This window comes from Paramisgurnus dabryanus, chromosome 17 (genome assembly GCF_030506205.2).
Source record: "Paramisgurnus dabryanus chromosome 17, PD_genome_1.1, whole genome shotgun sequence".
Classification (NCBI taxonomy): Eukaryota; Metazoa; Chordata; class Actinopteri; order Cypriniformes; family Cobitidae; genus Paramisgurnus; species Paramisgurnus dabryanus.
The window spans coordinates 5,288,125-5,315,049 of NC_133353.1; the positions used below are offsets into that span (position 1 = coordinate 5,288,125).

The following is a 26,925-nucleotide window of genomic DNA, read 5'->3' on the forward strand; positions in this document are numbered from 1 at the left end:
CTGAACCTTCACCTGCTCTAGACAACCATATAGAGCGTGTAAAGAGTGTCTGAATATTTGACAGTTCTTTGATACATAATTTGCTCTTAGCTGTGCAGGTGCTAATTGAACAGAATCATTATTCAGCGATTGACACCCACTCTCACCACCCCCTTTTCTGAGTCACAGCTCTGTAGTGAATTTCTGCTGGCCTGTTCTTTGTCTTTACCCACCTCTTCATCAGCTCTCTCTCTTCACCCCCCTTTGCATTTCACATTTCTTTTTCATGGTGCTGTACCCGTACCATCTCAAACGCTCTCTCGACACATTAACCACTGGTGACAGCTTCTCAGGGGTCTTTCTGACTCACTGGCTTTGTGTGCTGTCTTAATGCATTTACCTTTTAAATACATAAACACATGGCTAGATCCTCCATTAAGGCTTCATATAAATACTCTGGTGGTGCATATGAATGCATCCTTTACACGATAAAAATGTATTAATTGGAGAAATAGATCAAACAAGGCAGAACAACAGTATTTAATGTAAATGTAAAGTAAATGTAAATGAGCATCTATCCATTTTTCTTACAATATAAAGTGAAATAAATAAATAAAAAGACAACTGTAATTTTTTAAAAGCTGAAGGTTATTAATAAGTGAATTAATTCATATACAAAATTGAGTTTTTGTATTTTAAAATCAAGCTCATTCTTGTTAGGGTTCCATTATTAAATATTATCTGATAGAATTGATAAATACTATTGTATTGTATTTTATTAAGTGCTATTGTTAGCTAACCATACATGTTATAGGGTAGTAGACTGACATCTAGTGGTCAAAAAAATGTAGTTGTTAACTAGACATATGCTAGTATCTTAGTGGGGGGTTTTTTGGAAGTAGAACAAAATATATTTTATGAACAAAACCTCTATTAAACAGCTGACATGAGTTAGTAAATTATATGAGTTGTAAAAATGCAAGATTATATGCTGCACAAAACTGTAATTAATTTGGTTTTGAACCCACAATAACAAAAGCAAATGTTATCATTTGATAACTAACAATTATGATTCAACACAGGCAAACTGCTATCTTTCAATATACGACTTTAATAACAAAGACGCAGTCTTTGATCAAACACAGGATATTAAACCCCCTTTAATTTCCTCACTTGTGGACTACACAAACCAAATCTCGCGATAGTTTGAAATACGCGGGATTTGGCAGGAGTAGATGAATGCGCAGTAGTGTTTCTGCAGCGCTGTGGAAATGGCGCCTGCGTTTGAGTAGTAGTAGTCGGCAGTTAAGACCTGTAACTTACTAGGAATTAAAGTTTTCTCTTCAGTGTTTCTCACAAGTTTAGTTATTTAGACCCTAAGAGGTTATTCACACGAACTGAACCCGGATTATGACCGGGAAAGAGTCGCCACGCGAGTCGTATTTGAACTATATCCAATTTTCTTGAGGGCCGTCATCAGCTCCCAGGTAAAGGATGTTGCCTGTTGAGATTTTCAAATTTACAGGTCATATAAGAACGTCCTAGGACACTAGTCTAGTCACATGTAGTTGTTTTATACCTCGGGACTTTTTGTCAGTCATCCGAGAGGCCTTGCTGGTGTTTAAAGCCATTTCAGTCTCATGCGGTGACCGTTAGCCTGCGCGGCTAGGCTAATCTGAGGGACTCATGGTAACAACATGCGTGGGCAAAACTCACTCAAAACATTGTAGTTATTTGATGTTTAACAACACATTTTGTGACAGAACACGTTGGTGTTGTAAATTAATCTGTCGTATGTATTGTTATAAGTCGTTTGTGTTTGTATGGGTATGTTTGTTGACAAACGGTAACATTTGGCAGCTAACGTTAGCGTTGCTGATAGAAACAGAAACCTTTTAGAAAGGCTGAACACTCAGTTAACGTGTGCTTTATGTTAACTTTTCTAGTGACAACACCACTGTATAGGACTTTTGTTTAGCTTTTGTGGCCTGTGAATGTGTAGAATAGATGTATAGCTTAGGAGCAGTTTGTCAGCTGCAATCTGAATGTTTTTAAACGTGCTGTTTACCAATAATTTAAAATGACATATTACACTTGATGGATATGCATAACTGTAAATTTGTCAAATGCAAAACTGTCAATTAACAAATGTTTTCCCTGTAACTTATGCCAGGCCGCCCATGAGGCAATACGTGTTATGAAATTTACCTCAAGTTTGAATTTTTAGGAGCACGTGCACTTTTATACACAATACATGATAGGGGATAAACTAAGGGAACATGTGTACAACGTGTCATTTCAATGTTTTGTCTAGTTTAACATATCAAAGAAATAAACACGAGCCTCACATGTGTGACAGTCAATCTGGCGTTGTTTTTGCAATCCGTTTATTGTTTAGCGGACATTTGTGCAAATAAACACTTTAATTTGACAACAGCACTGTGTTTTTCCTTAAACGTCTTTAAAACATTGAGATCGTGTAAGTCTATGGTGTAAGTGCCTGCTTTTCCATGTCGCTGTTTGTCCACGTGAATCTCGCGCATGGGCGGGACCGTACGGTTGCGCGGGCACATGGTTGATTCCTATAGGCTGCATGTATTGCGTCGGATGACCAGTGTGAATGCTTTTTTCCCATGGCATTCAGATTTCACTGAAATCATTATTTGTTTTATTAGAAATATAATCATTCATTACTATTGGAAATGGGCTTTTTTTAATTTAATAAGCTATTTAGTCATAATTGCTTCTAAATGTGTGGCTTTTGACTTTAAATTAATAACAATATTTGTAATGTTTTATCTGATTTAATACCCAGATATACAAAGGAACAGTGTTCAAATACAAAATAAGAGTTTGTATGTTTGGCGCTGTGCAAATGTGAAGCAACTGTCCATTAGTAAGTCCAAATGTGCTGCCAGTTGCTGTTTTTGTCCATAGTCTTTTCAGTAAATCTCATCATGAGTTTATACTAGGATACAGCATGTTGTATTTGTTATGCTTTGTCTATATGCTATATAGTTTATTTTTCAAGAAATGCTAATACATTTTTAACATAATTTCTCTCATCAGTAAGCATGCGTGACCTGGCAGCCCAAGTCACCAGCAGCTTGCTGAGTTTCCCAGAAGTGACGATAGACGCTCTGGGAGAGGATGAAGTTACGCTTGACTCCGTACTGCATGGAAGATTTACTGTTGGTGAGTGTTGCTTACTTGCTTTACCCTGATTGTATGTTTTAATGACTAAACTATGGATATGTTTGTTTGTAGGCATGTGCCATTTACCGGTTTCAAGGTATACAGAGGTTTTAAACAGTCAAGGTTTTAAAACCACTAACATTTTCTGTAATAGTGTTTGCAATGTATGAGCTGGGTTTACACATACACATGTAGTTAGTCATGTAATTTACATTTAATATGTTTAATAAAATTATAAAAAATATATTCCGTCCAGTAAACTTTTTTGTTTGTAGACGTCTGAAAATAACACATTTTAGTTTTGCAATGGCAATACCTTGAAGCCGTGGTATTTTTGCTTAAGGTTATCATACCGCAAAAATCTCATGCCGGCCCATGCCTAGTTGTTTGAATTAATGTAATGACAAATGGTGTTTGTTTGAATAATGTCAAACGTCTTTAAGTTTCTCTCAATTGTTGCCATCAGGAAAGAGTGGACTGGCCTGGCTTGCTTGCGGGCCCCAGTTGGAGGTGGTCCATGCAGTTACTGGCGAGCGTTTCTCTGCTTACCGCTTCAGCGGGGTGTCCGAGCACCCGCCCACGGTGTTGGCCGTGCGGGATTTCTGTTGGCTAAAGCGAACAGGGCTTCTCGTGGGTCTTGAGGAAGGTGAAGGCAGTATGTTGTGCCTTTATGATCTTGGCATCTCCCGCGTTGTCAAGGCTGTGGTCATACCTGGCAAGGTAAATGTGAACAGACTAGGGCTGACGCGCAATTAATAGCACACAAAATAAAAGTTTTTTTTGTGTACTGTATGTAGTAATTATGCATGTGTATATAACACACACACACACACACATACAAGTGTTTCTTAAATATATACATAAATGTTTGTGTATTTATGTACACATAATAATTACAGTATACTCGCATATATTAAGCAAACACAAACTTTTATTATTTGTTATTTTGTTTTTCATTGCACAGTACCCCACGGTTTGGTTTGGGTCAGATCAGCTCACCTCACCTCACTTTGGCTTGGTTAGCTTTTCCATCGAGTTTAGTAACAATTCGGAGTGGGAGGGATTATAAGCGTGTTGTTTAGGGCTGCAGCCAGGGTCCGAAATTAACTTTTTGGCTCACCTGCCACGGGGACTGGTAGATTAAAAAATCCACCAGCCAAGCATATTTTTTACCGGCCAGAATAATAAACAGCCTTTTTTGTCACATGTACATTAATTTCATTTGCTGTATTCATGGCATTCCTCTTCAAAATTTTGAATCCAATTTCAAAATCCCTGGTAGCACGAAATGAATGCAAGTAGCCCGAATAAAAAATAAATAACTTTTAATGTAGAATATAAAAACAAAACATCTATCAAAACACAAATAACACATATCAATTTTCAGTACATATCAATCATCAGTACAAATTTTTCTTCTAACCAAAGTGAAATATCTATACATCAGATTCTGAATCTGGAATATTAACTGAAGTCACAGATAAGAAAATGCCACTTGACTTTGTGGTCATTAGTGTTGGGCCATATGCCGCATTTTGAGATCGTCCTATCGTCAGCCTGTGAGATCGGCGATACACGATAGTATCGGGGAGCAGGGCAGTAGTTTACTATATTATTATTATTATTATTATTATTTTTTTTAACTTATTATGACAAGTCACAAGCAACACCGTCATGACCGCAACCTTCTTAAAACTTCTCAAACAATTCAATCCATTTGTTTAGTGCTGTTGCAGAAGGCTACACATGTCAAGCAGTGGTGCTTTCAGAGGTGCCTTTTTAAACACATCAGTCCAGTGAAACGCGATCATGTTTTAAACACAATCATATTTTAAACACGAGGGATGTATTGCTTCAACTCCTTGAAATGCATATCATACTACATACTAGTGATCTGACTTTAAACAGAGCGCAGCTCTCTGCACGTCCGGGAGAGTGAGAGAGGCGACAATATGCAGCGGGTCATTTATTTTAAACAAAAGGGATAGTTTGCCTCAGCTCGCATGAAACGCATTAAACTGAATAAATGCATAAGGATTACTACTTTAGTTTACGTTTAGTTTTCGGACAGATGCAAGAGCTCGTGCACGTGAGACAGAGAGAAGCGCAGCTGCTTATCACGTGCTAGAAGGAGTCCAGGACGCGCGCATTAAGTGCAGGTACGTGCAAGAAGGAATTCTCTCTTTACAAGCTCTCCGCGTAAAGTGAAGCCCACAAACCCTCACGTGAGAAAAAGCATGCAATGTGTATGTTAATGTAAAACTATGATGATAATAATAATAACCATGCGCCAACTATCGTCTTGACTATCGCCATGACAGCCTGCCATTGGCGATATGTCTGAAGATCGTCGATACACGATACTTTCGTCTATCGACACAACCCTAGTGGTCATAGCACAGGCTTATTCAATTATTTTTACCACACCAAATTTTGCCAATACAAAGACAATAGGGCCTCTAAACACAATGTTTAATCTGCTATTCTTGTTGTTGTTTTGATGCTGTTGTTTTTTTAACAAACAAAAAGACTGGATTTCCATGTAAACCAACTTTTCCTGCTCATCCCCACACCAGATATACTCACCATTTAAAAGTGGTTTAGTGGGTCACAAAACTCACAGTTTGGATCATCCAGTTACAGATTGGATAATTTTTTTGATCAGAAAAACAGGGGCTACTGTCGCTTTAAGAGCGATTGTGCAACAGAGTCACTCTCTTCACTGCCCGTACAATCTATATCACTTTAAAGTTTGCTGCGAGAGATTTATTTTCTTACGTGAGGATAGTAATGACTGACAGGACGAAGTTGGAGGATTTGCCCAACAAATCCATGACAAATCATGATGGATTGCTTCCTGTACTGCGTCTTTTCATGCGAAAGTGAAAGTAAAACTCGGGCGCGCGCTCAAACGTAATTTAAATACCCAATGCCTGAATTTCATACACCATTATTACACATCCAAATCTGTGAAAGAATGCATAAGCATTTAAATATATTTTTTCCTCCCTATAAGTCAAGATAGCCCGACGGGCAGGGCGGGCATGCATTGATAGCTAATATGCGGCAGATAGCTGCAGACTGCAAGTTACCTGCAGTACTAGCTAGCAACAGAGCGTCTCTAGTACGAGACTTGGAGCGTAGAGACGTTCTGTGGCTAGCTCACCTTGTTCCCAGATTAATTACTGGCAAACACATTATATTGCATTAATATTTTGGTATGAAAATCACCCGCGAGTGTGGCGGGTAGCCTTTTGAATTTAGTCGCCAAACGGAAAATCTACCCGCATTTGACGGGTGTTAATTTCGGACCCTGGCTGCAGCTATCGATTCTTTTTGTAATCGATTAATCTAGCACTGAATCGATCGATTAATCAAGTGATCGGATAAAAAATTTGTGTGTTTTTAAACAACCAAAACAAATAATGCATAACGAAAATGACTTTGCTGTAAAATGTTCAAGCATTTGGCTTTTATTTATAAAAAAAACAGAGGTATTTGGCTCCAAAAAAAAGCCTATTTATTTCAACTTTTTCCCATTTAGTGTTTATAAGTGCCAGTGCCAACAATTAAACACTTTAATTTATTAATATGCACAACAGGTTTCATGCTGTAATCTAGCCCTGACATCAAAGTAAATATCTGGTTTATGTACATTTCTACACCTGCAGCATTTACCATTAGGCTACTAACATATAATACAGACCTGCCAACCTGTACTCATTTTGCGTAGCAGGTACTCATTTTGACCTCAAAGTACGGTGGTATGATTTGTCACTCTTAACTACGCAAAAACCTGGTGACGCCTGAACAGAACAGACCGTCCAAACCTTTAGGAGTTTATTGTGTGGAACACAAGTTATTTTGAATAGTGTTGGTAACTGTGCGTTCTGTGCGTGAGGAAGAGTGACACCCCAGTCAGACGTTCAGTTGCTTCATTGCATTTTGGTACGGCAGAAATACATACATTCATTTTAGTGGTACTAAAGAAAGTATCTGGTACTACCTACTGCACCAAGTGGAAAAGCACCCAAAAGTAAGCTGACCCAAACCGTGGGGTACTATGCAATGGAAAAGCGCCATTAGTGCCTTTAACCAAGAACCAGTGCTTGACTATTCCACACCGGTTGTTGCATAGAGACTACTGTGGATGATAAGGTGACCAAAAAGCTCACCATCTTCTTGTCTTATACAGATAACAGCCATTGAGCCCTTGGTTAGCTATGGAGGGGCCAGTGCCAGCACACAGCATCTGCATCAGAGTCTACGTTGGTTCTTTGGAGTTGCTGCTGTGGTAACAGACGTCGGTCACGTTTTGCTGGTTGACCTCTGTCTGGATGACCTGTCTTGCAGCCAGAGTGAACTGGAAGCCTCAGGTGAGATTGTGACAGATGGTGTGGTTTTTTTTTTTGCCTTAAAAAATCCAAAGGCTTTATATTAATCTCAAATTACTTTTGTGTGTGCTTTGACACAGATTTGGAAGTGGTCAATAAATCTCCCTCTGAGATCCCACGCTTTAGAGAGGGTGCGATTCAGCAGGGCAGACACCTGTGCCTGCAGCTCAGCAGCCCCACAGATACAGGGGTAACGGCGCTGCAGTATATACAGCGGACCAACCAGCTTGCTGTAGGCTTTGCTGATGGCTACCTGCAGCTCTGGAACATGAAGACCCTCAAAAAAGAGTTTGTGAAACTTCAGAGTACTTTTAAAACCAGAATAATGAAGTCTCTTTCGTTGTACTTTAATGTAAACATGAACCTGTCCTCTTTTGCTCTCCAGATATCACTCACGGCTAGAGGGTGGCAGAGTGCCCGTCTACGCGTTCACGTTCCAGGAACCAGAGAATGATCCCCGAAACTGCTGCTATTTGTGGGCCGTGCAGTCAGCACAGGATCAGTAAGTTTGCTGTCTCTATGACCAAGGACACAACCATCCCATTCGATTTTTAGTGTTTACATTGCACCTTATGATTTGAAATTGTTGTTTCAGTGAGGGAGATGTGGTTAGCCTTCATTTATTACAGCTGGCCTTTGGAGAGAGGAAGTGTTTGGCTTCAGGGAAAATTATCTATGAGGTAAAATAAATAGACTAAGCAGTTCTGAAATATCCATTTTAAATATACATACTTATGATATACAATGTTGTCGCTGATAATGATTCAAACTTTGATGCTCAGGGTCTAGAGTATTGTGATGAGCGATATAGTCAGGATCTGAATGGCACGGCGTTCCCACTCAGGGCTCAAGCTACTAATACTCGTTTGATCGGCTGCCAGACTATAGAGAAGTTTCGTCACCATCCTGATCGCGATGACAGCATGAATGAAGGTTTGTTCACGTGGCTAGCCTTATTGTTTACGTGCAGTGTGCTTGATGTCAGGTCAACTTTACAAGTTTTTGTTTTTTCTTCAGCGGCATCTCCGGATACAAGCGTATCAATTTTTAGCTGGCAAGTCAAGTCTTACGGACAAGGCCAGCCATCTACCTTCATTGGTGTTTTTGATATTAACAGATGGTACCATGCTCAGATGCCAGACTCACTAAGGTAAGAGGACATGTGACCAAAGCTTCAAAACAGTAATAAACTTCCATAAGGCCTACATGTTTGTGCATATGTAAATCGTGCTCTGTATGTTATGATTTCTGATGTTTTTCTCTTGTTTCTTGCTCAGAACTGGTGAATCTTTGAGAAATTGTCCTTATCTGGCAGTGTGGTCTCTTGACTCTGTGGTAGAGATGACTGCTTCCTGTCCTCTGATGGACCTTATTGTTCATGAACGCAGTCTAAGTAGGGGCCTGCCTTACACCTGCCCCCCACCAGAGCAGTTCTTTAATCCCACAACCTACAACTTCGGCAAGACACAGATTCATTTTTATTATAATTTATGGAATGTGTACTGGCTTTATAAATGTCTAATAACACTTGTTTTTTTTTCTAGATGGAAGTTGTTTGCTCAATACTGGAATTGTGCACTTTACTTGCTCTGGTCATCAAAAAGAGGTTCGTTTTCATCCACTGTTTTATATTGTATGCCTAATTCTATTTATTCTTGAGCATTAAAATCATACTTTCCACTCTCAGACCCTGAGCTACTTGAAGAAGCTGGCTCCAAGTTTGGGCGACAGCATTACTAATGGATACTCGCGCTGCCTTATGTCTGGTCTCCTGTCCTCTCGTCTTGCTGATGTCCAGCCCTCTAGCCTCTCACAGGTCACACACACCTTTCAGTCGACATTACCTTGTGTAGGATTGGTCAGGAGGACTAGCTTGAGAGACAGTAGAGATGTTATGAAACTAATACTTTTTTTTGTATTTACAGGAAGAGCAACTTGATGCCATCTTATGCACCGCTGTAGAGACGAGCTCCTTGGGATTCATCACTGCCTGTATTAAACAGTGGACCACTGAGGGTAAAAATGATGCTTTAGTACTTTGTTTTAGTATATTTTGAATATAGTCTTTTTCTTTAATGCCAATAAATGACCTATACTTATAACTTTCTTTGCCGCATTTGTGCACACAGAGCAAGCGGGGGCAGCCGTGAATTTGCGATATATACTGGAGTGGGCCTGGAACAAGGTTGTGCGCACCAAAGAAGAGCTGGATGAAATATGTAAGCAATCCTTCACAATCTGAATTCTGTTTGTTACGTGGTAGAGCTTGTTTACAACTGGTATTAAGATGCATTTTGGTCGATCGGATCACAACTTAATACCAGGTATAAACAGCCCCTTATTGTCAATTTAAAAGCATTCTGATCATTTTGTTCTCTCTCCAGGTGCTCCACTCTTTGACAGCTTCACAAATTTCACAGATCCACAAACACTTCAGCTCCTACAGCACAGTCAACGCTTGCTGGCAAACCTCAGCACCATCTTCCATTGTTTGCTTAATGATGCACAGGAGCTCACACAGAAAGGTGTTAAAATATACATATGTGATCTTGTTCTTTGTTGGTGTTTGTGTTGAACTTATTTTAATTGATTTGGTTATTTTTGTTTGCAGGGTTGGTTGGACTCATGAACAAATGCATGGTGTCCAGTTTGATTAGTCAGTATGCCCAAGTGGTTCTGTGGTTCTGCCGTACCGGCCTCCTTCCAGAGGGCACTGGTATGATTGTTTGCAGAGTTTCACCAGTCTTTGACCACATTTGTCTATTGCATTTTATAAACGTACCTATGCTTTTTCACAGATGATGATGTCCTGCAAATATCAAGGCCCTTTTACAGTCATTCTATTATAAAGAACTACTACGTTAGCCAAAGGGAAGAGCTGCAGAGACTGGCCAAGTAAGTTACTCAAAGTGCCATTGGGTGGTAAAGTGTTTAAACACGAGTGTGAGAGGATTGGTTTAAACTGATGGAAACTAATATTATGTCAGAGTCCACTGCTTGTTGGTAAACATGCTGAACAATGTTTTGTATATGTAAGAGCTTTCTCTTATATTTCAGTGCAATTAATAAAATAAGCTCGTGCAACTTTCACATGCTTGCAAAATGAAACTAAGGGAAGATTCGGAGAGCAGATGCTTTAGTTTTATCAATGAAAGCCTAAAGATGGTGCTGCACTGTGTGTTCACGAAAGATGTCAGAAACGATTATCACATTTGATAAATGGGCGGACCATCACTTCTAGCTTTTCTACCTTATAGTTTCTTGTCAGTTCTGTCTAATATAAAGCCACAAAATAATACAGTTTTCCTTTACAATAGGGATAAGTGGTGTGCGGACTGCCTAATGATTGACGGTCTGGTAACGCAGTGTGGGGAGCGTCTTGTTGAACTCTGGAGAAGGGATGAGGGTGGAACTGGACAGTATCCTCCCCCGACACTTCATGTAAGTGAAGACTTTTAGATGTGCATAAAAGAAAAGACTTTGTCTCCGCTGTACTTATTTTTTGTTTATTTATTTGCTTACAGGCATTGCTTGATATATATCTTCTGGAAAACGTCGAGGAGTCTGCCAAACATGCTACTGCATCCTTTTTGCGCTTTTGAAACTCTGCTGCATCTATGTACTCCTATTGTATAAAATGTGTAAATATTGTGTGTTCTGCCATCAGTCATTTAAGATTATTCCTTGACTCAGCTTCGTAGGTTATTTATTTGCTACTGGATGTGATGTACTCATTTCCCAATAAAAGTGGTGCATCAGTGGAGTCTTTTCCCACCGCATTTGGTATTCCCATTGGAATAGTCAAACTGGTACAAGGCCTGTGGTTGCTAGATCATCATGATCATGAGGTAAGCATTGCGTTAACTTGGCTTTTATCTGCTGTCCATTTATTTGTGCAGTGTTATCCCTTAACTCATTCTCCGCCTTTTTTTTAAGTTGCCCACCAGCATTTCTCCTGATTTTCACAAGTTTTACAAAGTGCCTTTTTAGGAATTTTTTCTTCTGTAAATATAAAAACATACAATATATTTGAAATAAAAAACAGACCTTCTGCTTTCAAACAAAACAGAACAAAAGTTGTATCCTGTTTTCATTTGTTCTCTTTTTATAACCTCTCAAATATGGGTAGGTTTCTTTAAAAAACCAAACTTTAAACAAAAAGCTGAAATAATAGCATTTTTCTAAATGAGCAAAGATCAAAAGATACATGGAGATATTTTACAATGTTGTAGAATTAGCTGATGCTTCAGTTAGTTGGGTAAGAGCGCCATCTAGTGGATAATAGGAATTAAAGAATACTGTTAAAACTCGTCATGGAAGCGTAATTGGCAGGGAAATGTTTTCTTTTAACTCTTTCCCCGCCATTGACAAGTTAACTTGTCAATTAAGAGAAAACGCTTCCCTGGCAATGACGAGTTTTTCTGGCAATCCATGTTTCCACTATTATCCACCAGATGGTGCTCTTACCCAACTTATAAAACCCAGAAGCAACCACTTTCACCAAACAGTTCAAACTCAATGTGTGTTTTGATCCTCGCTCTGAATCAGATCTCTATTAAAAGTCCATCACAAAAACACAATTATCTTAGCTTTTTGCTCAAAATGTTGTATTTTTTGAAGAAACCTACCCGTATATGAGAGATGATAAAAAGAGAACAAATGAAGGTAGGATAAAACTTTTTTTTTAAGCAGAGGGTCTGTTCTTTCATTTTAAATGTTGTATGTTTATATATTTAAATAAGAACATTTTCTGGAAGCATTAAACTTTTGTGAAAATCATAAAAAATGCTGGCCCTGGCAACTTTAAAAAAAAAACACTGGCAGTGAAAGAGTTAATTGACCAGTTAACTCGTCAATGATGGGGGAGAGAGTTAATATGTAATTATTTCTAATGAACAATTTTATGTAGCACATTTCTTAGCATGTTTTATAATTAACATGAACTCTTCTGAACATTTGAGATATATTTGTTGGTTGAAACTAACATTACTATCAGTTTGTGTGTAATATGTTATGTTTAATGGACATATTCCCCCTTACCAGAGCTCTCTGGAGCTGCTCTTGCATCCAGCCACCAGTCACTCACTTTGGAGCTGGCAACATGAGCGTGTCCTGCAAGCTTTGATGTGTCAGCAGAAGCACACCCTTGCTCTACGCTACTTACATGTGATGAAGCCTCCACTGTGCACTACCAGCCAAGCCAAGCTTTCCCTTTCAGTCCTGCTCCATAACAGGTAGAAATGCACCCTATCAATTGTATAGAGTGCCATGTTTTAATGTGTAAAGTGCTTTAGAAAAAGCTGATTTATAGTCTCTTACTTTGGTGGGGTTTTTTTTTGGTGCACAGGTGTATTGTGGAGGCATGGGCGTTGTTAAGGCAGCACTGTAATAAGTTAAACATGGAAGAGCTGATGAAGTTTCTCTTCGATACGTGCCAGGAGCTAGGTCTGATGAAAGAGCTACTGAATCTGCCACTTGGCATGGCAGAACAGGTGGGTTTAAAACACTTTGAGACAGTATAAGTGTCCATATTTTGTCAAAAATCTTGATTGTGCATTAACCATATCATCTTTTGAGCGTCTTTAATTTTACTTTGGCAGGAGTGTTTGGAACGATTCCTTCAAAACTCAGGAGGTTTCCAAAATCGAGAGCTGCTTATGGTCCACTACCTCCAGCAGGCCAATTATGTTCCTGCTCTTCAACTCAACCAGACCCTTAAAGTGAACCTTGCAGTATGTTTGGATCCACATTATAGTTTTAATTTATAGATTGAGGCGAAAAATGAGCCGTTCACAAATGTATTGTAATTTTTTTTTATTCAGGCCGATCGGGATCCTAAGATGAAGGAAAGGTCAAACACTAGGAACTCAATTTTAAACCAATATGGAAAAGTTCTTCCACGAGTTCAAAGGAAACTAGCCATCGAGCGAGCAAAACCATACCAACACCCTGCTACGATCCACAGAGAAGGTAACAATATTAATCAGGCACACACGCAAGTCTTGTGATCTAGTGTTGAACATAGTGTTGATATTTGACTTATTGTACATTCTTTTCTCACCCCTAGTTAAAAGACCTCAACCTCTGTCAACTGTAGCTAAACGTTCAGCTTCTGAAAATGTCATGACCCGAGCAGCTTTTATCAATAATGTTCTTTCAAAAATTGAAGAAGTTTGGGTTGGCAAGAACCCTACTCCAGAGTCATCGCCTTCCAAAAGGTATTGTCTTTTTTCGTCTATGATTTACAAATATACATTTTTGCTACCTAATTTTTATTTTATACTAAAGTGTTTACAAGGTTCCTATGTGTCCTTAAAATCCTTGAAAGTTTGTGAATCTGGGGGGAAAATTCAAGGCCCTGGGAAGTTTTTGAAAATATACATGCATTCATTGGTCATTGAAAGTGCTTGAATCTATTTTATGCAAGTAGTTTCATATTCTCTGTGTAGTGTGGAGCCCGTCCGATAAAGGATTTTGAAGGCTGATACAAATGTTTGTTGGTTTTAAAATCCGATATTCCAATATATGGAATATACGCACAGAAAAACATTAACAGATTTCTCTAACATTAGTTATTTGTAGTTATTTATGAGTTTTAACGAAAAATAATATGGTAATGCATTTTAAAAAGAAACTCACAGTGAACTCACTTAACCGTTGTTCTCTCTGCCTAACTCTGGCTGGATCAGCAGGTTGCAGGATGTGTGACACGTTATACACGAGTGTTGCAAACAGGGAGGTTGTAGAGTGCCCTCTGGTGGACAAACTATACAACGGCAACACTCATGACATGGTTGAAGGCTGTTTCGTCCGTTTTATTTAAATATTCATTTATCGGCCATTATGAATGCCGATACCGATAGTTTGGAAAATGCCTAATATTTGCCTGCCGATATATCGGTCGGGCTCTAGTGTAGTGTAGGATAATATCATGAAAATTCTAGACTTTCTAAGCACACATGCAAACTGGCATCCCTGTAACGCCATCTTTGGAAATAATTCAGATAGCGATATACTTCCTGGCTGCCGCGTCACCCTGTCTATGTTGTTAAGCCTCACCATTGGTTGAATTTGATATCACAAATAACACAATGTAACCTTGCTCTCACTTGAAATGTGTCCCCACATTTACTCCTTGAATTTGATGGTATTGCACCTGGAAAGTCCTTGAAAGGTCATTGAATTTGAAGTTAACTAAGGTGTGGGAACCCTGTGTTTTATTTTATTTCCTCTGTAGCCTCAGAGAGTCAGAGATGCAAGTGCCAAGCCTGCATCCTCCCTCGCCAAATCTACCAGAGCCCTTTGTAGGAACACCTATTAACATGCTAACCAAAAGGATGTCCAGGTAGAAGACCTGTTTTTATATTAGCATTTTGCTACTCTTTTTGTAATTAAAATGTATATCCCAAAAGTAACTCACCATTGCCTTGTCACCAGGCTTTTGGATTTGGTCGTGCAGCCATCTTCCCAAACTTCTCCAGAGAGTTCTAATTTGCCGGGTACACCATCAAGGTCCATAAACTCATGGGCTGGCCCAAAGAGTATCAGTAAATTTCCAGAGCTCAATCTGTTGCAAACTCCACAAGTGGTTAAGGTGAGCGACTCCATGGTTTTAAAACTCACAGACAAGTGAGCAGAAACAACTGTTGTGCCTTTGAAATCACCCATATCCATTAAAATCTTCTTGGTGTTTGTTTAGAGAGCTCGAGCATTGGCATCAGGCCAAGTTTACTCAGCCTTCACCCCACAGTCTATTCTGAGGACTAGCTTACGACCTACTCCTGTGGCCACCCCTTCGGCTTCTCCAGGCCGGTCCATCTCTCCCACACTTCGCCACAAAGAAAGCCGCATTACTTTTATAGAGGATGCTGACTCTCCAGAGCCTCCCAAGGGATCTGTCCACTGGAACAACGGGGTAGGTCTGATTGTGCAGCGGCCCTTTAAAATATTTGTTTTTGTAGATTTGTAGACATTATGAAGATATTGAAAAAGAAATGTTGTCTTTGGCTTCTTTACAGATTGCCTTTAACAAGGAGATCAATACACCTAAGAGGTCGTCCCCACCTCCCAAAGCAAATATTGAAGTCTGGAGCGAACATTCAGATTTAGAAGATGAAGACAAACATCTAAGGACACATACCCCCTTACTGGAAGAAGGAGATAATCTTGATGTACAATCTGAGAGTGAGTCTTCTGTACAAGAGATCCCAGCAGAGTTGTCCAAACAAGTGCTACCAACTATTGTGTCTCGGCCAAGTCTCGGGCAAGAAGCAAGTTTTGTCTCTAATCAGTCTGATTCCACTCTCGAGTTTCATGATGCTCCTTTACCTGAGGATTTTATGGAAACGCAGAAGAAACGTAGAGCAGTTGACAGCTTTGATCATGAGGTGACTGTGAATCTTCCTTCTTCAGATAAAGATTTGTCCTTAGTAGAAATCCATGAAAGGGAAGAGTTGCCCTCTATTGCATCGCCTGAGAAAGAGCTGGAAAACTTGCCTAGTGGATCAAGCATATCCAACACAGAGGAATCTCAGAGTCTTGAACTTGAATTTCCTGGTAATGTTGAGAATAATCTTGAGAAGGAAGTGACTAAGGAGCATTCACAGATTGACATTCACGTTCAAGTTATAGAATCAGAGCATTTGCTTCAAGTTCACAAACCAAGTGACTCACTAGAGGGTTTGGCTGATGTTTCAGTTCATTCTGACATTCAAGAACTAAGAGATGCAAAAGAATCTGTAGATGAATCCTCTATTGTTCTTGAAGTTGCCAATGTAAAGCCTGTGGAGGAATATGCAGCTCCTAGCACATCTGAAAAACCAGTAGGCAAAGAGGAAGAACCAGTGGCACAAGAAACAGATACTGTTTATACACACATTATTGGTGAACCTAAGAACAGTGAGGAATGTGAGGAGGAATCTATGGAAACGTCAGGTAAGAGACAATCAAAAACCCATTTCTATTAAAGGTGTATTGTGTAAAGTTTAGAAGGATCTCTTGACAGAAATGCAATATAAAATACATAACTATATTACCAGTGCAGGGAACTACACTAACCTTTTCCACTGGTGGCACTTGCGCTACCAACTTTTTCAGTTACTGGCGCAAAATATGATTTGGTCGCACATATTTTTTTCAAGTTATATTAAGGCGCTCTGGATAATAATGAACAATAATGAAACTGTATTGCATACAGATATGCTTTTTATTTTACTTGCCATCTTTTAAACCACATGCCGCCTTGTTTTCTTAAACGTTGCAGTGTTTCCCACAGATCTGAAATTTACTTGGTGGTGGTAGCCGGTGAAAAGGGCAATTATTACTAGGCTTGGGCGGTATCCAAATTTTGATACCATCAAACCGCCTCCCTATTTTACCCCGGTATACGGTATTACCGTATATAATAATTAAAAAATTATGACGTAATCAGACGGCTTCACTATAATGTTGGCTTGTGCCTAAACCCTTTAGAAACTGAATACCAAACACTAATACTGAAACAATAACAAAATAACCTGCACAACAATATTAACAACTTTTATTAGCAACAACTAGCAGTTTATGAAAAAAGTTAAATACTAAGCTCAAACAGAATTAACCAGTTGTCGGTTAAAAAAGTGATCTCTAAATTAGGCTATTATAGACAGTGGACTAAACGCGACTACAGTTAGCCATCTCATTCCAATTTCCAGGATATTTTTGTGTGAAGTGAACAAATCCCTCACACTCAATTTTTCACAACTTGCCTGTTTGTACTTATAAACCAATAAAAACATTTGGCGCAAGGTCACGGCATTTGGGTTCTGGCGCAAGGTCACGGCGTTTCGTGCACTCGCGTTGCATCAAGCTAAAATTTAATCAAAGCAACAGTCTCAGACTTGAAGAAAATTGCTGAACATTTAAACCTATTTTCTGCACATTCCACCATATTTTAATGAAATAAAGTCCTCTTTCTGTTAACTTTAATTTCTGCATATTCCAGCAAATAAAATAAAAATATTTTTTGTAAAATCCAGCAATAAAATATTTAAAACGAAAGTCTTTCCTGGTTGTATTCAGAATTATTAACATTCACGTCTTTTAACAGTAAAGTGCAGATTAAGTTTTTTTTTTGTAAATCATTAGACATTTTTACCACTTAATTAGGTTTTGCTTTGTAGAAAGCCTTTCTTTAAAGTGAATTTCGTTTTGTATAAATTGTGTCTTAATTTTAATAAATGTTTTATCAACCAATTGCACGTATTTAATAAATTAAAAGCAAATATAGTAGACAATATAATAACCATGACATGGAGGCGCCGACACGGCGCGTTCGCTTGCATTGCATTGTTAACTAGAACGCACGGACCTCATCATAAATAAATGAAACTCATACATCAGCATTTAATATCTTTGCTGCATTTTTCTAAAACAGACAAGGGCTTTCTCGCGGCTTGCATCAGCAAAGCATTGCATCGTCCATGTTGCACTTAACAGAAGTTAACACTTGTCTTTTTGAAAAATAAAAAAGTAATAATAATTATACAAAAGAGTTGTTCTAGTCGTTATTAGAAGGCAGTTAGACCTGCCTTGGCGGTGCGTCTTTAATGCATTCTGAAGGTGCCTGTTTTATCGTTTTGCAGTCTATTAGGCAACATTCCGCATAAGATGGGTTTAGATTTGGAATTACATTACATCTACATTTTAGTGCTAACTGATAAGGTGATGATGATCATCATCTTTCTTTATTATTTTTAGCACTACCTCAAACTTAAGCGCCGTCTCTCCGGAGCTGTCATTTTCTTAAATAAGCCGTGGCAGTGTTTCAAATGAGCTTCTAATAAGACAAACGCCTTTATTTTCCACGCGATCACCTTACCAAAACCATTTTGAAACTAAGGAGTCATTTGTCCTCTGATTACATACAAGCAGCATACAAGCTCCTCGGCGACACGTTTGCGGGAATCATGTTTCGCATGAGCCGGAGGCAGAGCAGCAGAGAGATGCGACAGAGTTGCGAAATTGCAGGCGCGGCTCGAAATGGCTGTTATTTCAAACAGCGTAACTTGTTTTAAACTAATCAGTTAATGGCTCGGTGGTCGTTGAAGAAAATGTTTAGTTTTCGCCATCCCTAATTTAATATTTAATCCTTGTCTGCTATATAAGTTCATTGTTTTTTTTTAAAGGCCGGTATGGCGGTATAGAAATTGATACCTTTGCTATTTTTAGATCCCGCGGTATACCATATTACCGTATTACCGCCCAAGCCTAATTATTACCCACTGACAAATAATGGTCTACTATACATGTGATGTAGAACTAATAATGTGTGACACAACACAATACTTTGATTCATTGAAAATTAATATTAATTTCACATTATATTTCATCAATCTAACCACCCCAAACTTTCTTTGCCATTAACAAAGCTGACACTGTTTGTCAAAGCACCACGAAAAGACTTACTGTTTTTGCACTGATATATGAAGCAATTAGACCCCTTTTATCAAACTCAATATAATACAATACTATGTACAGTATAGTATATTTATAGACATTGCAGGTCTATAGATTATAAATGTGACTGATGTTATGACTGATGTTATAATGGTAATAATTTCTATTAGATAGGCACTTTTACTGCTTTTGCTCTATCTTTCTATTTCTCTCTTGCCGATTTAAAAAGCTTAATCCACTCATTATTTCAGATTTAAAAGTGTACTTGCTGTCCCGGGGACAGACTTTACATTGCTTTGCTCGTTCAGTGCAATTGGCTTGACATTAGCATTGCTTTTTGCTACAATCTCTGTCCAAACTTAATATGGATATGGTTTTAGAAAAGATATGGTTAATTAATAATAAGATTATTAAAAAAATGTGAGAGAGAAAATGCAGCGCGTGGTCGTAACAAGAACCATCGCCATAGAAACCGGAGGCACGCTGAATCTGCACTCGAGCTTTAGCGCGGTAGCGCTCATGGACGTTTTCCAATCGACTCGGGTTATAAACACAACATTAATCAGACTTGGGACCCAAAGTAATTAAACTAGGACCTAACCGGTCCCGACAGACCATTTAAAATATAAACCCGGAACCATACGAGTCCCGCGTCCTCAGTGAAGAAAGACCTCTGCTCAAGTTCAGAAACAAGGAAGACACTGCGCTTGCGTCGCGTCCCATCCAATTCATTGAGAAACAGCTGAGCACGCAAACGCACACTGATAGGGAGAGACACGACGTGCTTTCACGCAAAATGAAGCCAACGTGTTGATGGCTCAGAGCACATTATAAAACGTATTCTTAAGATCCACATTTCTGTTTTAATAAATGCTCATAGTAAATCATAGCATATTGTCTAAAACATTAGGTAGCACATTTGCGACCCATTACAAATTAGGGTCGCAACGGCAGTTCAAAAGGTCGCATATGCGACCATTTTGGTCGCAGTGTAGCTCCCTGCAGTGGTGTATAAAGATCTTGCAAAATGAACTGTATTGTTTTTATCTTCATGCACCATGTGTCCTCTTACATGGAAGTCACTTTCATGTTTCTATAGAAGCCTTAAATGCTTTACAGAGCTTGTTTCATCACTACGTTGTCTCCGAAGATGAGATCTTTGTCCTGTGGCGATTACCGTAGCTTATCTATGCATTTTTAAAAGGGAGGGCGAGAGCTGTGTGGCCTAAGCCGTAGGTTGCAATTCGCAGTCTCATAACTAGATTCTGCTAAACATCTACACAGTGCACCTTTAATACACTGCTTTTTATAGTAAAACCAACCGTTGCCGAAATGTTGTTTAGTAATGTATAGCAGTGTTCCCGCTATATACATTCTACCGTGGCGCCACGCCTAAAACATCCCCGCCACGCCTGCGGTTGTGGATAGAAGGGATACAGCAAACGAAATCTCGCTGGATGAGCACTATTTTATCCTAATCCTTCACCCAAACCCAACTCCAAACACAAAATTTCACAGGATTGTAGGATGTATTTGTATCTCATTTAGCCAGAGCCACTGTTTTCATCCTAATAATCCTACCTCAAAATCTAATCCTAAACTTTTCGGCATTTTCTGTATCCCTTCTAGACAAAACCCACGGCGGCAGCTCGCAAAATAAATAAAGCTACCGAAATGTCCGCCCTGCCAGACTGGCTGTCTTAAAGAAATTAATTCTATCCTGGATTCGTGTTGTTCACTCATTTATAAATAAATCTCCTAAAATATCATAATTTCCCCCATGGGTTTAGTTTCATGCACAAACAGATTTAAATCAACTGATGATTAGGCTATGTCTCTGTTTTGAGAAACAATAATAAAATAAATAAGCCTACACAAAATGTTACACACTGATAATTATCAGATTGACAAACCGGATAAAGTATTTAGTTTCTGTTCTTTTTTTGTGACGCGCTGTAAAACCAAAGCAGCAGAAAGCACGTCATGTTTTTAATGATTTTAAATAAGCACAAGGTTTTCTCCTTATTGTGAGTTTACACAAATAAAAATACACAATTTACAGTTTTGAATGTTTTTTTTACTTTTATCTGTATGGCAATAATTAGGGGTAATTTAAGTTGCAAGGGCATCACGCGTATGCTGTTTACAGGCGCAAATAATATAACACACCGACGCGGCGCAGGGCTGCAACAAATGACATAATTAATCTTTCGATTTAACATATTACGAGTTTTTTGGACATTCATTTGGAATCACTGTATTCATATTATCAACTTATCGGGCCATTAGTTATTCAGAATATAGGCTATAAGTGCAGCTGACTGCTCAGCTGTCAATCTTCTGTGCTTTAGATCGACACTGAAGTTTCACATTAAATGATAAGACATTTGTCCAAAATCTACATCCAAGACCAAATTCGACTGGATTCCGATAGGTAGCAGTTTTTAAATGGCCCCGCGCTTATTTGTGTTTAAGCTCTGTCTGAAGACCGTTAAAGGTTTATATTTAACTGCGCGATTTGCGGTGTGACCGGGTCGGGGTCTTTATGTCAATCAGGCCGGGTGTGAAATAAATTTCTGCTGATGTCGGATAACTGATCGGGTGTTCTGTCAATCACAGCGGTGCGGATTATCAAACAGGACTGTGCGTGACTTTGCAAATACAGTTTAGATCAAACATAGAAAAGCAATATGCTATAAATATAAGGAAAACTAAATGACAGCATAAAAATGATACAAAACATGTTAGTTTACTTGTAGCCTATTTTCTACATTTAAAAAAATAATGTACATTTTATAATCATCATGGGCGCCCCCTGCCGCCACAGCTGGAAAAAATCCTAGAGGAAACACTGTAGTATTTGTTCTATAGTAATTTTATTGTGAATACCTATTTCAAATGTGTTTTAAGGGTTTTTGTATACCAATATGTAATTTATTGCTATATTCTAGATTTGGATGCCTTTGTGGAACAGCATTTATTTGGCCCAGACCTATCCCCACCCTTGACCCGGACCAGTATTAAAGAAACCCCAGAGGCATTAGTCCAAAGGTGCTTATCAGTCATGCTCCTCATTTATTAATAAATTACTGTGTTGCCTTTTTATAACATTTGTTTATGATGTGTACATTACACAGTGAACCAGTTTGTGACGTTGAGGAAGTTCAACCTGTTCCTGAGAACGTAGCAGATTTGAAAACACAGACATCTGTTACCTTATCAGAACCTGCAACCTCAGAGTCCAGATGTAAGTTCAATTCAGGCCAATTCAGTCCTGCTTTCTTTAAGCCTAAACAACATATATTTACAAATTGTACTTTTAAATTCTTTCTATAGCTGTGGTGAGCTTGAATGACAGTGATGAGCTCACTAGTGCCGAATCTGAGGATGAGTCAGAAGATGATGGCGAGTCTGGTGATGAGAATGTCGAGGACTCTGGTAGTGAGGTTGAGATCATAGAAGAAGTAAAAGGCAACGGTAGGAGTAACTATCAGTCTAGTCCTGTCCTTTTCTTGGAGGAAGTCCCTCCACATGAGCAGTACCTTCAGGAACAAGCAGATGCTGTGCTATCATTGGTCACCCCTGAGGAACAGCTAAAAGTGAGTTTTTTATGTATTTAGGTATTTGCATAAGTCTTATCTATTTATTACATTTCACCTGTGCGCACAACTTTAGTGCCATGTTCTAGCATGTTCATTGGCTCTCTGCAGGTATTGGATAGTGACATGCCTGTGGGGGATGGAGAAGTGGTAATGGTTGGCCTCGCCCCTGCAGATGTGGATGAGGAAGATGCCGTGTCTTATACTGAACTAAAACCATCCACCACTCTCCTCGTACCTGTAGAGCTGGCTGAGGAACCGCAGAGGCACCTTACTTTACAGACCCTTAGCAGTGCCCCAGATGAAGCACCTCCAGAAGACTGTGGCAACTTTACTCTTGTGCTGGATCCGGATGTGGAGGAGGTGCCTAACACTTTAGAGTTGGACTCCCATAATGATTTAATACCTTTACATAAGCAAGGGCAACCAAAGGATAATCAGCTTAACTCTGAGTTGGGCACCTTGGAACAAACAGTTGATGCTCCTGAAGACTTGGAACCAGAGATTGAGCCTGTTGACGAACGTAAAAGAGTCGAGGAACCAGCTGATGTACACAGTGATCAAATGGTGGAACCAACATCCACATCAGAATCTTTTCTTCAAGAGACAAAAGAACTTTGCAATGGTGATGTGCTAGATTCTGGTCCATTTGAAATACAGGAAGAATCACACACCTCCGCATATGTCAAGGTATTAGAGTTGTCTCCACCCGAGAATGTCTTGACCTCAAATGAGCTCTTGGAAAATGGTAACGAGGTTGCTGCCTTGCATGCAAATGAAAATATAACTGGGTCCAGCCAAGTAGATAGTGCACCATCTTTGGAAGAAGAAGCGGAGAAGCGTTCCCCAATCAAAGAGTTAGCAAAGTCACCAGCAAGATCCAAGTCGCCTGCAAGATCCAAAGTGGACAGATCTGCAAAAAGTAGCATGGAAGTTTCAGAGACTCTTAAAGAAGTGACCCGCAGCCCATCACGAAGGGGAAGGAAAACCGTAACGTTCCCTGTTCTCAGTCTTGATGCAGAGGAAGAGCAAATGGATTCTCAAGTACCTTCTACACCAAGACGTGTTACAAGGAGTGGCAAGCAACTGCAGGACACTCCAGTTCCTGTTACACCCAGAAGCACCCGAAAAGCACATGTAGAACAGTTGGGTAACGATGTTGACCAAGATATACCTTCTGCAAAAGTATCAAAGCCTACAAGTTCAGCACAAAAGATGCCACAGAAAGCCACCCCTAGGAAAGGATCCCGAAGAACCAGAAGCACAGCTGTTGAAGAAGAGGAGCCTGTATCAACTGACCCCAGCGATGACCCACAACCACAGACCAGACAGAGTGCCAGAAAAGCACACCAAACAATCGTTGAAGTTCCAGAGACGCAGCAAGTAGTTTTAGAGGAGAAGTCTTCCCAAGCTCGTAGTAGTCCAAGCAGGGTTACACGCAAGTCCACCAGAGGACTTGCATTGGAAAGTTTCCAAGAGGACCCTTCAGAAGACACCGTAACTGTAAATCAACCTCTTAAAACTCCTCCAAGAAGTCGGAGGAAGACCACAATCAGCACTACAGAAAAAGCAAACAATGCAACTTTTGTTATCGATGATGCACAACTTCAGAGTGTTTCAAGGCGACTAACCAGAAGCCAGCACTGGAATCAAATCGATGGTTCTGAAAGAGAAAAGGACATGGTACGTCTGCAAGTGGAAACTGAATATCCTCAGGCCGATGCCCTTGCAGAACGACTCGATGAGCAAGTCCGCGAGGAGAGTGCCCCAGTTGTTACTGAAATAATACGTGCCAAGCGAAGAACGACTAAATCTGTGGTGCCTGCGTCAACACTGAATGAAACCCAGAATGTAGGTGTTGAAGAATCTAAATTAGCGGGATCAGATGAAATCCAGGAACCTGCCAACAAGTCAACGAGACGTACCCGAGGGAGGAAGGTGTCTGAACAAAATACTTCATCCGTTGTCGATTCAGTCACTTCCACTGCTGACCTGAGGAAAACAAGAGGTAGTTGCAGTCAATGTTTTATTACCTCTGCTGTTATTATACAGTTTTCATTTGCTTTTATAATTTTTCTGCATTATCTATATAGGAAGGAGAAAAGGTACTTCTGTACAAAATGAAACTGAAGTGGCAGAAACATTAGTGCCTCAAATGCAAAGCTCAGAAGATGCAGTAAATTCCCATCCTAAAGAGGTTAGTGCCATTTAAGTCCAATAAGGTGCCATTTTATTTAAAGATAACTGATGGTGTATATAAAGAGCTGGATTAGACAATTTGTTTTCTTATTTGTCACAGGACAATGGCCCGGTAGATGATGCAGTGGAAACTGAAGCTGTCAAACCCATAAAGAAGAGAACAACTAGGTGAACTGTCTGTTATATGTGGTTGTGGCTAGAAGGGATACAGCAATGGCGGAAATGTCGCTGTGTCTGAGTGCTGTTTTATACTAATCTTACCCCCAAAGCTGCATCCCATCTAGCCAAAACTGTTATATATAGTTTTGTTAAAACTGTTAAACACCTCCCTGAACGTTTTTGAAAACGTTTGCTTTGTTTAACAGGACAAAGGCGGCCCCAGAACCTCCACCGCCTGTTGAGATCAGTTTCCTCTCTCCTTTGGCTAGTCCAGCCGAACCGAACGCAAGAACCAAAAAGAGTACGGACGTGAAGGATACTCCCTTGCTGAAGATGAATCTACGACGTAAACGCATGATGGATGCCATTTTCCCTAAACCAGTGACACGGAGAAAGAAACTTTGATTGTGATTCATCCCCAAAAATGCACGGGATGTGCATTCCGTTTGTTTTTTTCTGCTCTTCCCTTTCCTAAGAACTCTGCAGCCTGCTATTTTCCAATTAAGATAATGTTTGGAATAACTAAACATCTAATTTGAGAAATTATTTTATTATAAATTATGCTGTTTACTGAGGGACTTGAGCACCAAAAAGATGGCTTAGTTTTTAAATGTTTCTACTAATGCAAATGTAAATAGTCTTTTAGTGATGCTATAAATAAAATTTGATACTTGTGAATTATTTTGTTACTTGGTTTGTTTATAGAACAGATTGTGTAAGAAAATGTAAAGCCGGATCAAACAATTACAAGGTTTATGGGTTCCACCACTTGGATGATGTGGTTCACCTTGCATTGGTTAAGTGTAACAAGATGGTCTATTTTAAACGGATGGACATTTTGCTGTACTTGGCACTTAGTCTCCTCTATCATGAGGTCTTAAGTTGAAGAACCCCAAGTTTGTTCATTGCAAATAATATACATTTATTTTTGTTCAGATGCATCAGTTATATTTAAAAAAGCATTGTGAACTCTGTTGTAATGCATATTTGCTTTCAAATACAAATAATTTACATTTCTAAAGATATTTTTTCCACTTCTTTACTGGATTGTTGTGTGACATCATCAGTATTTTCATTTATGTATTTGTTTTGATGCAAAATATGTTTTCTAAAGGGCAAGACTTGTAAACAAGATTACAGCATTTTTGTATTTTGTACATCAAGCTCACATCTTTTACTCCGAATTATAAACAGTGCCTCATTTAAAGGGACACTCCACTTGAAAATATGCTCATTTTCCAGCACCCCTAGGGTTAAACAATTGATTTTTACAGTTTTGGAATCCATTCAGCCGATCTCCGGGTCTGGCGGTACCACTTTTAGCATAGCTTGGCACAGGAGTGTCCAATACGTCGATCGTGATCGACCGGAAGATCGCACATAAGTTAACTGTATATGATGCTCCATGAGCATCGGAAAACAGAGGGCAAAATAGGCATTATGAGAGGGGCCAATCACACCAAAAGCGTTTAAGGCAGTTGCAGGCGCCTTTTTTGAATGATATTCTATGGACAGGGTATGAGGTGTGATTTGTGCATCTGCTTTGCAAACTAAGCAATCAGTCGTGCAGATGGTCGCATACTTTTCCGTGAGCAGAAGTTGTGATCAATGAACGTGTGATACTACGTACGTGTGAAGCTACATACGTCCGGGCCAATTTTTTTAATTATAATTACAACCGCACACGCGTTTTTGAAGGAGAGCGGAGAAGCGCCCGACGTCATTCGCGTCTTTCCATTGTCCAATCGAATGAGTGGAGAGCTTACGTTGTGGTAAGGGAAGTTTACAGTTGCTTTGACTTCACTCGCTCACTCTCTCCTGTGTTTGTGCACCTCTCATCCTCAAACAAGGTCAGAGCAAGCGCCCTCTTTTTAATGTTTCTGCTAATATGACAGTTAACAGCAAAAGAGCGCTCACGCTTAAATATTTGATTGACAAGACAGCTGACTCGGTGGTTGCCTAGC

At 39.4% G+C, this 26,925-nt stretch overlaps 1 protein-coding gene across 1 annotated transcript; it reads left to right on the forward strand.

Annotated features, from left to right (window-relative positions):
• Positions 1 to 1,245: 1,245 nt before the first annotated feature.
• ahctf1 (AT hook containing transcription factor 1) lies at positions 1,246 to 26,175 on the forward strand. Its single transcript, XM_065253530.2, has 36 exons — positions 1,246 to 1,466; positions 3,049 to 3,174; positions 3,641 to 3,894; positions 7,370 to 7,550; positions 7,649 to 7,856; positions 7,954 to 8,070; positions 8,164 to 8,248; positions 8,351 to 8,501; positions 8,586 to 8,718; positions 8,846 to 9,027; positions 9,113 to 9,174; positions 9,256 to 9,384; positions 9,494 to 9,584; positions 9,698 to 9,787; positions 9,953 to 10,093; positions 10,180 to 10,284; positions 10,367 to 10,463; positions 10,886 to 11,009; positions 11,093 to 11,149; positions 11,270 to 11,416; positions 12,612 to 12,802; positions 12,916 to 13,060; positions 13,169 to 13,300; positions 13,391 to 13,538; positions 13,636 to 13,786; positions 14,806 to 14,913; positions 15,006 to 15,162; positions 15,268 to 15,483; positions 15,587 to 16,502; positions 21,956 to 22,055; positions 22,142 to 22,251; positions 22,341 to 22,603; positions 22,715 to 24,611; positions 24,697 to 24,800; positions 24,903 to 24,970; positions 25,168 to 26,175. Exons 2-36 carry the CDS (start codon positions 3,054 to 3,056, stop codon positions 25,364 to 25,366), a joined length of 7,380 nt encoding a protein of 2,459 aa, XP_065109602.1. The 5' UTR covers positions 1,246 to 1,466; positions 3,049 to 3,053; the 3' UTR covers positions 25,367 to 26,175.
• The last annotated feature ends 750 nt before the right edge of the window (positions 26,176 to 26,925 follow it).